Raw genomic sequence first — 15,164 nt, 5'->3', positions numbered from 1 at the left:
AGAACCATAGAACCACAGAACCACAGACTCACAGAACCGCAGGATTTCAGGGTCAGGATCCCCTGCTGACCCCCCAGTCCCACCCCTCGTGCATCAGGCTCCTAAGGGCGCACACTGCAGCAGGTCCCAGGCTAAAGAATGAAATCAATCCCTCCCTCTTTCCTTTGGGATCCCGCTGGTTTTTTCACCTGTTTTTCTGCGTTTACTCTGAGGAAACCAAATAAATAAGTAAATCTGAATTTACACAATAAGCGTTTTGGCACCGGAACGGTGTCTGTCCTTTACACAATGTACAGCGCAAAGGACCAATAACGCACCGATAAAAAACAAGCTCTAATAATAATAGAGGGAAATGAGCTGAGTCCTACCAGGACTATGTCCTAATAGTGCCGGGATGTGGGAAATGGGGACCCCCACCCAAACCTGACCCACCCCACACAGTGTGACCCCCCAGCGCTGCAGGCTGCAGTGGGGAGCAGGGCTTCTATTCTATGGGGTATCACCCCCAGACCCACAGCACTGCATGGGGCCGTTCTGTTCTATGGGGTATCACACCCCCAGACCCACAGCACTGCATGGGGCCGTTCTGCTCTATGGGGTATCACACCCCCAGACCCACAGCACTGCATGGGGCCGTTCTGCTCTATGGGGTATCACACCCCCAGACCCACAGCACTGCATGGGGCCGTTCTGCTCTATGGGGTATCACACCCCCAGACCCACAGCACTGCATGGGGCCGTTCTGCTCTATGGGGTATCACACCCCCAGACCCACAGCACTGCATGGGGCCGTTCTATTCCCACTTCTCCCCACTTCTCCCCCCACTTCTCCCCACTTCTCCCCCCTTCTCCCCCCACTTCTCCTTCCATTTCTCCCCTCATTTCTCCCCCCACTTCTCCCCCCATTTCTCCCCATTTCTCCCCATTTCTCCCCATTTCTCCCCATTTCTCCCCATTTCTCCCCCCATTCCTTATTCCCCCCCACACTTATGGGGGTCTTTGATCCCCTGGGGGTCGTTGTGGGGCATCACAATGATGGGGGGGACACAACGACACGGGGGACACAACGACCCCATACGGGACCCCCCCGTGTCGCTGTGTCCCCCCCGTATCGTTGTATGCGGGGGTCGTTGTGCCCACGCGGGGGTCGTGGGGGTCTTTGTCCCCCCCGAGGGTCGTATCCCCCTCCATCTTAACGCAGCCCCCGCCCCCCGTCCGTCGTCATTGTGTTATAAGGGGCTGGGCATTGCCCGGATGTGTTGCGATAACGAAGCGATAACGGAGAGATAACGAAGAGATAAGGCTGGGACCCTCCGTTCACTCCGTGGGTGTCGCGTTTTTGAGGCGTTTTGTGCCGTTTTTGGGGGTTCTCGGGCCGAGTGTGTGTAAAAATAAAAGGGGAAAGTTCGGAATCGTGGGTTCTCATTGTGGGTTTTAGGTTGTTTTCTGGCATTTTTGGCTTTTCTTTATTTTTATCTTGTTTTTTTTTTTTTTTTACTGTTTCGCTTTTAAACTTTTTCCATCATTTTTAGTTTTTCATCATTTTTATCTTTTTTTTTTACTGTTTCATTTTTAATCTATTTTTTATTTTCTTTACTATTTCATTCTTAAACTTTTTTTTTATTTTTTACTGTTTCATTTTAAAACTATTTATTTATTTATTTATTTACTAATTCATTTTTTAAATATTTATTTTTTATTTTTTTACTATTTCATTTTTAAACTTTTTTTTTGCTATTTCATTTTCAAACTTTTTTCTTTTTTTTTTTACTATTCCATTTTTAAACATTTTTTTTACTATTTCATTTTAAACTTTTTTTTTTACTATTTCATTTTTAATCTTTTTTTTTTACTATTTCATTCTTAACTATATTTTTATTTTTTAATTTATTTTAACTTATTACTTTTATTTATTACTGTTGCTGTTATTTTAGATGGTCGTTATAATTTTATTTCTTTTTATTTTATTCTTTTTACTATTTCATTTTTAACTATTTATTATTATTTTTACTTCTCATTACTTTTACTTATTTCCATCGCTATTATTTTTGTGATGGTCTCTATAATTTTATTTATTTCTATTTTATCCTATTTTCCATCTTTTCCCCTCATTTCGGTGCCTGGGGCGGCACTTTTTGTCTGTGTTACACAATGAATGAAGCACTTTTTGGGCAGAACATGTTTCATTTGCTCATTTTTCTACCCGTACATATACATTTATTTTTTAATTATATTTTATTGATTATATTTTTTAAATTATATTTTAAAATCATATTTTCAAATTATATTTTTAACTATATATATTTTAATTATATTTTAATTATATTTTAATTATATTTTTAATTAAATTTTAATTATATTTTTTAAAAATTTATTTTTTAATTATATTTTTTAAAATTATATTTCCCCCCCCTTTTTTTTTAATCCCTCGGAATATTGTGAACACAATTTTGGCCATTTAGGGTAAATCTGCAATTCTCTCTCAGCGTAACTCCTTCCCCTTTTTTTTCCATTATTATTATTTTTACCTTTTTTACCATTATCGCCGTTTTTCCGCCCATTTCAATGACCGGCCCCACGTGTGTCCGACCCGGGCGCAGGGAGTTGAGCGCAACCAGCGCCGCCGCCACGGGGCGATTTTGGGCCCAAAACGGGCAAAAAACGGGAAATAAAGTGACGGGGGGGTTAAAAATGTGTAAAAAATGTGAAATAAAGTGATGGGGGGGTTAAAAACGTGCAATAAAGTGGGGGGGGGGGGAAAAAATGGGTAAAAAACGTGAAATAAAGTGATGGGGGGGGGTAAAAAATGGGCAAAAAACGTGAAATAAAGTTCCAGGGGGTCAAAAAATGTGCAAAAAAAAAATGTGCAATAAAGTGACGGGGGGTAAAAAATGGGCGAAAAACGTGGAATAAATTGATGGGGGGGGGGTAAAAACATGCAAAAAAACGTGAAATACAGTGACGGGGGGGGGTCAAAAATGTGCAAAAAACGTGCAAAAAAGTGGTGGGGGGGTAAAAATGGGTTAAAAACGTGCAAAAAAGTGCTGGGGGGGTTAAAAAAGTGCAAAAAACGTGCAATAAAGTGGTGGGGGGCGGTAAAAATGGGTAAAAATCGTGCAAAAAAGGTGCAGTAAAGTGGTGCTGGGTGCGAACAAAGCGCCGCGCTGGGCGCCGGGTCGGGGCCAAGTTTGTGGCGGTCGGTGTGAGGGGGGGGGAATAATGCAAAAAATGGTGCGAAAAAAGGCGAAATTGGTAAAAACGGCGGGGAAATAAATAACGGCAACAGAGCGGGTACGTTGTACGGACCCGTTACGGTACGTTGTACGGACCCGGTGTTGTTACTGTGCACAGCCCCGTTACTGTGTACGGCCCCGTTACTTTGTATGGCCCCGTTGTTACGTTGTACGGCCCGGTTACGTTACGTTGTACGGCCCCGTTACTTTGTACGGCCCCGGTGTTACTACGTTGTACGGCCCGGTTCGTTTTGGTTCGGCCCGGTTACTGTGTACGGCCCGGTTCCGTTGTACAGCCCGGTCACTGTTCCTGCCCATCCCGGTTACTCCGTTCATCCCGGTTAGTTTCTGCCCATCCCGGTTGTTGTGTTGTCCATCCCGGTTCGTTGTTACTCCGTCCATCCCGGTTACTCTGTACCCCCCGTTCCTGTCGTTACTCCGTCCATCCCGTTGGTTCCCGTTGTCGCTCCGTCCATCCCGGTTTGTCCCCGTTGGTTCCGTACGAAGGGGCCGGTCCCGCCGCGTGTCACGTGTCCCGCCATGTGTCGGTGCGGGCGCTGCGCGCACTGTGCGCCGAAACCGGGCGGGCAGCGCAACACGGCGCGCATCCATGAGCGCAACGCGGGAACCGCAGCGCGCAGAGCCGCGACCGGCGGTACGGGATGAACGGGATGGAACGGGATGGGACGGGATGGGATGGGATGGGAACGGGACGGGAACGGGAGGTTCGGTTCGGTACCGTACGGAGCACGGGGCGGTTCGGTGCGGTACGGTACAGAGCGGTTCCGTACGGTTCGGTGCGGTTCGGTTCAGTACAGCGCGGTACGGGGCGGTACAGCTCGGTTTGGTTCAGTGCGGTACGGGGCGGTGCGATGCGATACAGCACGGCACCGTACGGGACTGCTCGGCTCCGTGCACGGCACGGCTCGGTGCTCGGCTCGGTCGGTGTGGGGCACAGCTCGGCTCGGCACGCCGTGCTGCTCGGCTCGGTGCGGGGAGATACAGCACAGCACGGCTCGGTGTGGGGCACGGCATGGGGTACGGCACAGCACGGCACAGCACGGCTCAATGCACGGCTCGGTACTCGGCTCGGTACTCGGCACGGCACAGCTCGGCTCGGTGCACGGCGTGGTGCCCGGCTCGGTGCGGGGCGGAACGGCTCAACGCACGGCTCCGTGCACGGCACAGCACGGCTCAATACAGCACGGCGCGATACAGCACGGCGCGGTGCTCGGCTCGGAGCGGGGCGGTCCGGCTCGGTGTACGGCACAGCACAGCACAGCACAGCACGGCTCGGCACGGCGTGGTGCCCGGCTCGGCTCGGTGCAGCCCGGCTCGGTGCTCGGCTCAGAGCGGGGCGATACGACTCTCAATGCCCGGCTCGGTGCTCGGTGCCCGGCTCGGCTCAATACAGCCCGGCTCGGTTCGGTGCTCGTTTCTCGTGTCGGTGCTCGCCGTGTCGCTCGTCCCTGCTCGGGGCGCGGCGCGGGGCTCCTTCCCGGCCTTCCTTCCTTCCTCCCTTCCCTCCTCCCTTCCTTCTCCCTCCGTCCTCCCCCGGTCCCGCTCTCGCTGTCCCGGTTCCCCCCGCCCGGTTCCCCCGCTCTCCCCGGTTCCGTGTCCCGCCGCTGTCCCCGCTCCCGGCACTTTCCTTCCTCCCTTTCCCCCTCCCCTTTTTGTTGTTGTTGTTTCCCGTCGCTCTTTCTGTTGCTCGCTCTCCGCCTTCCAGCGCCGCGTTGCGCGGACGGAGCGGGGTCGGAGCGGGGAAAGTTGTGTGTGCGCGGCCGCAGTTGGGCTGCGGGACCCTCCTGTTGCACGGCGATGCTGGGGCCGCCCGCAGCCGCCTCCCCCGCCCCGACCCCGCGGCGCTGAGCGGCGGCTCCCGGCTCCGTCCAGCCCCGTTTTGCGGCCCCTCCATCTTCCCTCCCTGCTCCCACCCCCCACATCCGGAGCCGGAGCCCCCTCGGATCCCCCCGGTTGTGATTTTGCTTCTTGTTTCCCTTGGTTTTTAGGTCGGCGTGATTGGGCTCCAATGCATCACCACCAGCGAATGGCTGCCTTAGGGACGGACAAAGAGCTGAGTGATTTACTGGATTTCAGCGCGGTAAGAAACCCGACGGTGGAAATTAACAACAGCTGTAAAACAAAATAGCTTTGAACCGATCTTTTAAACTAAAAAAAGCCGACAAAAAAAAAAAAAAAAAAGGCAAAGCCAACCCCAAAGCAGCGGATTGCGATCGCAGTGGGTAGTTTGTAAGCGGCAGCTCCGCATACGGTAAATACCTTCCTGCTCCGACCCAATACCCACAACCCCAACCTGAACCAGCCGCTGTTCCGCTGATCTGGGAGCACACGGGATGGGGATGATGCTGACGATGATTCGCTGCAGCAGCTGATGTGAATCGCGGGGTTTATCTGCGCCGCACGGAGCCGACACGCGGCTCTCGGCCGGGAGCTGCCGCCGCACGGCAAGGGACGCGACGCTGCCTCCGTCCCTACAGACATCAGACATCCCGACATCTTCCCCACATCCATCCCGACATCTGGATATCCATCCTGATAGACATCCCGACATCATCCTCACATCCATCCCGACATCCGGATATCGATCCTTATGGACATCCTGACATTTACCCGACATCCGGATATCAATCCCGATGTCCATCCCGACGTCTACCCGACATCCATCCCGACATCCGGATATCTATCCTTATGGACATCCCAACATTCATCCTGATATCCGGATATCGATCCCGACATCCATCCCAACATCATCCCGACATCATCCCAACATCTGGATATCTATCCTGATAGACAACCCGACATTTACCCGACATCCGGATATCGATCCTGATAGACATCCCGACATCATCCTGACATCCATCCCGACATCCATCGTGACATCATCCCGACATCCGGATATCGATCCTTATGGACATCCCAACATTTACCCGACATCCGGATATTGATCCCGATGTCCATCCCGACGTCTACCCGACATCCATCCCAACATCCGGATATCTATCCTTATGGACATTCCGACATCCATCCCGATATCCGGATATCGATCCCGACGCCCATCCCGACATCATCCCGACATCCATCCCGACATCCATCCTGACATCCGGATATCTGGATATCCATCCTGATAGGCATCCCGACATCCATCCCAACATTCATCCCGACATCCGGATATCTATCCTTATGGACATCCCGACATTCATCCCGATATCCGGATATCGATCCCGACATCCATCCCAACATCTACCCGACATCCATCCCGACATCCGGATATCTATCCTTATGGACATCCCGACATCATCCCGACATTCATCCTGATATCCAGATATCGATCCCAATCGACATCTACCCGGCATCCATCCCAACATTCGGATATCTGGATATCTATCCTGATAGACATCCCGACATCATCCCGACATCCATCCCAACATCCGGATATCTATCCTTATAGACATCCCGACATCCATCCCAACATCCGGATATCTATCCTTATAGACATCCTGACATCATCCCGACGTCCAGCCTGATATCCGGATATCGATCCCAATTCACATCCACCTGACATCCATCCCGACATCCGGATATTTATCCCGACGTCCATCCTGACATCCTGACATCTGGATATCAATCCCAATAGACATCTACCCGACAGACATCCCGACATCCATCCTGACATCTGGATATCGATCCTAATAGACATCCCGACATGATCCTGACGTCCATTCCGACATCATTCCGACGTCCATCTCGACATTCGGATATCTATCCCGATGTCCATCCCGACATCCATCCCGACGTCCATCCCGACATCTACCCTACATCCATCCTGACATACGGATATCTATCCCGATAGACATCCCGAAATCCATCCTGAAATCCGGATATCCATCCCGACGTCTACCAGACATCCATCCCGACATCCGGATATCGATCCCGATGTCCATCCCAATATCTACCTGACATCCATCCCGACATCCGGATATCGATCCCGATAGACATCCCGACATGATCCTGACGTCCATCCCGACATCTACTCGACATCCATCCCGATATCCGGATATCTATCCCGACATCCATCCCGACATCTGGATATCCATCCTGATACGCATCCCGACATCCGTCCCGACATCCGGATATCGATCCTTATGGACATCCCGACATTTACCCGACATCCGGATATCGATCCCGATGTCCATCCCGATGTCTACCCGACATCCATCCCGACATCCGGATATCTATCCTTATGGACATCCCGACATTCATCCCGATATCCGGATATCGATCCTTATGGACATCCCGACATCCATCCCGATATCCGGATATCGATCCCGACGTCCATCCCGACATCATCCCGACATCCATCCCGACATCCATCCTGACATCCGGATATTGATCCCGATAGGCATCACAACATCATCCCAACATCATCCTGACATCATTCCGACATCCGGATATCTATCCCGATGTCCATCCTGATATCTACCCGACATCCATCCCGACATCATCCTGACATCATCCTGACATCCATCCCGATGTCCATCCCGATATCTGGATATCTATCCTGATGTCCATCCCGATGTCCATCCCGACATCCATCCCGACACCGGATATCTATCCCGATGTCATCCTGACATCCATCCCGACGTCATCCCGACATCCGGATATCTATCCTTATAGACATCCCGACAGACATCCCGATATCCCGACAGCCATCCTGACATCCATCCCAACATCCGGATATCTATCCCAACATCCATCCCGACATCATCCTGACCTCCGGATATCGATCCCGATATCCATCCCAACATCCACCCGACGTCCATCCCGACGTCCATCCCAACATCATCCCGACATCCATCCTGATAGACATCCTGACCTCTACCTGACGTCTATCCCGACATCCATCCCGACATCCAGATATCGATCCCGATGTCCATTCCGACATCATCCCAATGTCCATCCCGATAGACATCCCGACATCCGGATATCAATCCCGATGTCCATCCCGACATCATCCCGATATCCATCCCTAAATCCATCCCGATAGACATGCCGATATCCATCCCAATATCCATCCCATATCCATCCCGATATCCATCCCATATCCATCCCGATATCCATCCCATATCCATCCTGATATCAATCCTAATATCCATCCTGATATCCATCCCAATATCCATCCTAATATCCATCCTATATCCATCCCTAAATCCATCCCAATATCCATCCTAATATTGATCCCAGTATCGATCCCGATATCCATCCCTTATCCATCCCAATATCCATCCCATATCCATCCTAATATCCATCCCATATCCATACCCCATCCCATATCCATCCCATATTCTTCCCATGTCGATCCCATATCCATTTTCTGGAGTCCATCCCATACACGTCCCATATCCATCCCATATCCACCCCATATCCACCCCATATCTACCCCATATCCCCCCCATATCCACCCCATATCCACCCCATATCCACCCCATATCCACCCCATATCCACCCCATATCCACCCCATATCCACCCCATATCCACCCCATATCCATCCCATATCCTCCCGATATCCATCCCATATCCATCCCATATCCATATATAGCCCCATAGCCATCTCAAACCCATCCTGTGGGGTCTTATGGGGTCCCTATGGGGTCTTATGGGGTCCCTATGGGGTCTTATGAGGTCCTATGGGGTCTTATGGGGTCCTATGGGTCCCTATGGGGTCCTATGGGGTTTTATGGGTCCCTATGGGGTCCTATGGGGTTCTATGAGGTCCTATTGATTCCTATGGGGTCTTATGGGGTCTTATGGGGTCCTATGGGGTCTTATGGGGTTCTATGGGGTGATATGGGTTCCCTATGGGGTCCTATGGGGCTCTATGGGGTCCTATGGGGTCCCTATGGGGTCTTATGGGGTTCTATGGGGTCTTATGAAGTCCTATGGGGTCTTATGGGGTTCTATGAGGTGATATGGGGTCCCTATGGGGCTCTATGGGGTCCTATGGGGTTCTATGGGGCGCTATGGGGTTCTATGGGGTCTTATGGGGTTCCTATGGGGCGCTATGGGGCTCTATGGGGTCCTATGGGGTGTTATGGGGCTCTATGGGGTGCTATGGGTTCCTATGGGGTCTTATGGGGTCTCTATGGGGTCTTATGGGGCTCTATGGGGTGATATGGGGCTCTATGGGGTGCTATTGATTCCTATGGAGTCTTATGGGGTCTCTATGGGGTCTCTATGGGTCCCTATGGGGTCCCTATGGGGTCTCTATGGGGCTCTATGGGGTGCTGTTGATTCCTATGGAGTCTTATGGGGTCTCTATGGGGTCTCTATGGGGTCCTGTGGGGACATATGGATTTAGGGCTGATTTAGGGCCTCATTATCCACTTATAGGGTCAAGCTTTGGCCCTACAACCTCCCATATCCCCCATCCCTTCTTCGATTCCCTATAGACCAACATGGGATTATACGGGACGGAGGCGAAGAATCGAAGGGATTTGGGGTTTTTTTGGGGTTTTTTTGTTTTTTTTTTGGGATTTTGGGATTTTTAGGGTCTTTTTTAATAGGGTTTTTTTTGGGTTTTTTTAGATGTTTTCGCCTCCCGTCAGCGGTGGAAAGAACGGACCCACGTCGTTGGCGAGCGGCCACTTCAGCGGCTCCAGTACGTACCCTATAACCTTCTGTGGGGTCATATGGGGTCTTATGGGGTCCTATGGGGTCCTATGGGGTCTTATGGGGTATATGGGGTCTTATGGGATTCTATGGGGTCCTATGGGGTCCTATGGGGTCTTATGAGGCTCTATGGGGTCTTATACGGTCCTATGGGGTCCTATGTGGTCCTATAGATTCCTATGGAGTATTATGGGGTCCTATGGGGTCTCATGGGGCGCTATGGGTGACTATGGGGTGCTATGGTTTGCTATGGGGCTCTATGCGGAAGAATGGGGTCTCTATGGGGCGCTATGGGGTCCCTATGGGGCTCTATGGGGAGTCTATGGGGTGTCTATGGGGATCTATGGGGCGCTATGGGGTTCTATGGGGTCTTATGGGGTTCTCTATGGGGTCCTATGGGGTTCTATGGGGTCCTATGGGGTCCTATGGGGTGATATGGGTCTCTATGGGGGCTCTATGGGTCTCTGGGGTCCTGTGGGGTCCTATCGGGTCCCTATGGGATCCTATGGGGTCTTATGGGGCTCTATGGGGTCTTATGGGGCTCTATGGGGTCTTATGGGGTGATATGGGGCTCTATGGGGTCCTATGGGGTCTTATCACTTCAGCGGCTCCAGTACGTACCCTATAACCTACTATGGGGTGATATGGGGTCCCTATGGGGCTCTATGGGGTCTTATGGGGTCTTATGGGGTCCTATGGGGTTGTATGGGGTCTTATGGCGTTCTATGGGGTCTTATGGGGTCCTATGGGGTCCTATGGGGTTCTATGGGGTTCTATGGGGTCCTATTGATTCCTATGGGGTCTTATGGGGCTCTATGGGGTCTTATGGGTTGATATGGGGCTCTATGGGGTTTTATGGGGTCTTATCACTTCAGCGGCTCCAGAACGTACCCTGTAACCTACTATGGGGTGATACGGGGTTCCTATGGGGCGCTATGGGTGACTATGGGGTGCTATGGTTTGCTATGGGGCTCTATGGGTCTCAATGGGGTCTCTATGGGGTCCTATGGAGCTCTATGGGGTCTATGGGGTCCTATGGGGTCTTATGGGGTCCTATGGGGTGATATGGGGTCTATGGGGTCTTATGGGGTCTTATGGGGTCTTATGGGGTGATAATGGGGTCGTATTGATTCCTATGGAGTCTTATGGGGTCCCTATGGGGTCCTATGGGGTTGTATGGGGTCCGATGGGGTTCTTATGGGGTTCTATTGAGTGATACGAGGTCCTATGGGGTCGTATGGGGTCTTATGGGGTTCTATGGGGTGATATTGGGTCTTATGGGGTGATTTGGGTCTCTACGGTGTCCTATGGGGTCTTATGGGGTCTTATGGGGTCTTATGGCGTTCTATGGGGTCCTATGGGGTTCTATGGGGTCCTATAGATTCCTATGGGGTCTTATGGGGTCTCTATGGGGTCTTATGGGGTGATATGGGGCTCTATGGGGTGATACGGGGCTCTGTGTGGTCCTACTGATTCCTATGGACTCTTATGGGGTCCCTATGGGGTCCTATGGGGTCTTATGGGGTTCTATGGGGTGATATGGGGTCCCTATGGGGTGATATGGGGCTCTATGGGGTGGCTATGGGGTCTTATGGGTTCTCTATGGGGCGCTGTGGGGCTCTATGGGGTCCCTATGGGGTCTTCTGGGGTCCTATGGGATTCTGTGCGTTCCCTATGTGTCTCTATGTGGTCCTATGGGGTCCTATGGGGTTATATGGGGTGATATGGGGTTCTATGGGGAGATATGGGGTTATATGGGGTCCTATGGGGTTATATGGGGTTATATGGGGTTCTATGGGGTCCTATGGGGCTCTATGGGGTTCTATGGGTCTCTATTTGGCAGCTATGGGTCTCTATGGGGTCTCTATGGGGTCTATGGGGTTTTATGGGGCAGCTATGGGGCTCTATGGGGCTCTATGGGGCTCTATGGGGTGTCTATGGGGTCCTATGGGGCTCTATGGGTCACTATGGGGTCGCTATGGGGCTCTATGGGGCACTATGGGGTCCTATGGGGTCTCTATGGGGTCTCTATGGGGTTCTATGGGGTCCTATGGGGTCCCTATGGGGTCCTATGGGGCTCTATGGGGTCTTATGGGGTTCTATGGGGTGCTATGGGGCTCTATGGGATCCTGTGAGGTCTTACGGGGTCTCTATAGGGGTCCTATGGGACACCTATGGGGTCTTATGGGGCTCTATGGGGTCCTATTGATTCCTATGGGGTTTTATGGGGTTTTATGGGGTTTTATGGGGTGTTATGGGGCTCTACGTGGTGATGGTATGGCGTCACTATGGGTCCATTAGACCCCATAGCTGCCCCGTAGGGATCCATAGGACCCCATAAGACCCCATAGAGACCCCATAAGACCCATAGCTGCCTTATAGGGATCGATAGGACCCCATAAGACCCCATAGAGTCCCATAGGACCCCATAGAATCCCATAGAGACCCCATAGAGACCCATAGAGCCCCATAGGACCCTATAGAGACCCCATAAGACCCCATAGGACCCCATAAGACCCCATAGAGCCCCATAACTGCCAAATACTGACCCATAGTGCCCTATAGGATCCCATATGGACCCATAGAGCCCCACTGAGACCCATAGGATCCCATATGGACCCATAGAGCCCCACTGAGACCCCATATTGCCCATAAGACCCCATAGAGCCCCATATAACACCATAGGACCCATAGAGCCCCGTAGGACCCCATAGGACCCCATAAGATCCCATAGGACCCCATAGAGACCCCATAGAGACCCCATAGGACCCCATAGAGACCCCATAAGACCCCATAGAACCCCATAGAGCCCCATAGCACCCCATAGAACCCCATAGAACCCCATAGCTGCCAAATAGTGATCCATAGGACCCCATAGGACCCCATAGGACCCCATAGAGCCCCATAGGACCCCATAGAGCCCCATAGAGCCCCATAGCTGCCCCATAGTGACCCATAGAGCCCCATAGAGACCCCATAGTGCCCCATAGAGACCCCATAGAGCCCCATAGAACCCCATAGAGACCTATAGAGCCCCATAGGACCCCATAGAGCCCCCATAGGACCCCATAGAGCCCCATAGAGCCCCATAGCTGCCAAATAGGGACCCATAGGACCCCATAGAGACCCCATAGAGCCCCATAGCACCCCATAGAGCCCCATAGCACCCCATAGCACAACATAGTGCCCCATAGACACCACATAAGGCCCTACAGCCACACCATAGAGCCCCATAGAACCACATAGACACCCCATATCGCCCCATAGTGCCTGTAGACACCCCATAGAGCCCCATAGAGACCCACTGAACCCCATACAGACCCCATAGGACCCCATATAGACCCCATATAGACCCCATAGACCCCATAGAGCCCCATAGAGCCCCATAGCTGCCAAATAGGGATCCATAGGACCCCATAAGAACCCATAGAGCCCCATAGGACCCCATAAGACCCCATAGAGCCCCATAAGACCCCATATCACCCCATAGAGACCCCATAAGACCCCATAGGACCCCATAGGACCCCATAAGACCCCATAGAGACCCCATAAGACCCTATAAGACCCATAGCTGCCAAATAGGACCCATAGAGCCCCATAGAGACCCCATAGAACCCCATAGAGCCCCATAGAACCCCATAGAACCCCATAGCTGCCAAATAGGGATCCATAGGACCCCATAGGACGCTATAAGACCCCATAGGACCCCATAGGACCCCATAGAACCCCATAGAGACCCCATAAGACCCATAGCTGCCAAATAGGGATCCATTGGACCCCATAAGACCCCATAGAGCCCCATAGGACCCCATAGAATCCCATAGAGACCCTATAGAGACATACTGCCCCATAGAGACCCTATAGAGACCCCATAAGACCCCATAGACCCCATAAGACCCCATAGAGCCCCATAGACACCACATAGTGACCCATAGGGACCCAAAGAGACCCCATAGCACCCCATAGCTACTCCATAGTGCCCCATAGCAGCCCATGGAGCCTCATAGAGCCCCATAGACCCCATAGAGCCCCATAGACCCCATAGAGCCCCATAGACCCCATAGAGACCCATAGAGCCCCATAGGACCCAATAGAGCCCCATAGAAACCCCATAGGACCCCATAGGAACCAATAGGACCCCATAGAGCCCTATAGAGCCCCATAGGACCCCATAGGACCCCATAAGACCCCATAAGACCCCATAGAGCCCCATATAACCCCATATGACCCCATAAGACCCCATTAAAACCCCCTTTATTTTGCCCCATAGATGGAGAAGACAGAAGTAGCTCAGGGTCCTGGGGGAACGCGGGACATCCGAGTCCATCCAGGGTAAGTATATGGCGGCCATATTAATTATGGGGTCTTCATGGGGTCCTATGGGGTCCTATGGGGTCTTATGGGGTCCTATGGGGTCCTATTGATTCCTATGGGGTCCTATTTGTCTCTATGGGGTCCTATGGGGTCTCCATGGGGTCTTATGGGGTCCTATGGGGTCTTATGGGGTCCTATGGGGTCCTATGGGGTCTTATGGGGTCCAATGGGGTCCTATGGGGGCTTATGGGGTCCTATGGGGTCCTATGGGGTCTTATGGGGTCCTATGGGGTCTTATGGGGTCCTATGGGGTCTATGGGGTCCTATTTGTCGCTATGAGGTCCTATGGGGTCTTATAGGGTTCTTTTGGTTTCTGTGGGCTCTTATGGGGTCCTATGGGGTCCCTATGGGGTCTTATGGGGTCCTATGGGGTCCTATGGGGTCCTATTGATTCCTATGGGGTCCTATGGGGTCTTATGGGGTCCTATGGGGTCCTATGGGGTCTGATGGGGTCCTATTGATTCCTATGGGGTCTTATGGGGTCCTATTGATTCCTATGGGGTCCTATGGGGTCCTATGGGGTCTTATGGGGTCCTATGGGGTCTATGGGGTCCTATTGGTTCCTATGGGGTCTTATGGGATCCTATGGGGTCTTATTGGATCCTATGGGGTCTTATGGGGTCCTATGGGGTCTTATGGGGTCCTATGGGGTCTTATGGGGTCCTATGGGGTCTTATAGGGTCCTATTGGTTTCTATGGGGTCTTATGGGGTCCTATGGGGTCTTATGGGGTGCTATGGGGTCTTATGGGGTCCTATGGGGTCCTATGGGGTCTTATGGGGGCCTTATGGGGTCCTATGGGATCTATGAGGTCCTATTGATTCCTATAGGGTCTTATGAGGTCCTATGGGGTCCTATGGGGTCCTATGG

At 51.9% G+C, this 15,164-nt stretch overlaps 1 protein-coding gene across 2 annotated transcripts in view; it reads left to right on the top strand.

Moving 5' to 3' along the window:
* The first annotated feature begins 3,523 nt into the window (after positions 1-3,523).
* The window catches only part of TCF4 (transcription factor 4), a 58,614-nt gene continuing 46,973 nt past the window's right edge, over positions 3,524-15,164 (top strand). Inside the window, exons 1-4 of one of the 2 annotated variants that reach the window (XM_015848235.2) lie at positions 3,524-3,888; positions 5,243-5,334; positions 9,838-9,910; positions 14,192-14,253. In XM_015848235.2, the coding sequence (XP_015703721.1) occupies positions 3,774-3,888; positions 5,243-5,334; positions 9,838-9,910; positions 14,192-14,253 (342 nt within the window). In that variant the 5' untranslated portion in view covers positions 3,524-3,773. Of the gene's footprint in view, positions 3,889-4,090; positions 4,272-5,242; positions 5,335-9,837; positions 9,911-14,191; positions 14,254-15,164 lie in introns of those variants that run through there. The other variant, XM_015848234.2, reaches the window with a different exon arrangement.

Source organism: Coturnix japonica, chromosome Z (genome assembly GCF_001577835.2).
Source record: "Coturnix japonica isolate 7356 chromosome Z, Coturnix japonica 2.1, whole genome shotgun sequence".
Taxonomy (NCBI): domain Eukaryota; kingdom Metazoa; phylum Chordata; class Aves; order Galliformes; family Phasianidae; genus Coturnix; species Coturnix japonica.
The sequence above is the reverse complement of the archived record's forward strand: the minus strand, read 5'-3'. Positions and strand labels throughout refer to the sequence as shown.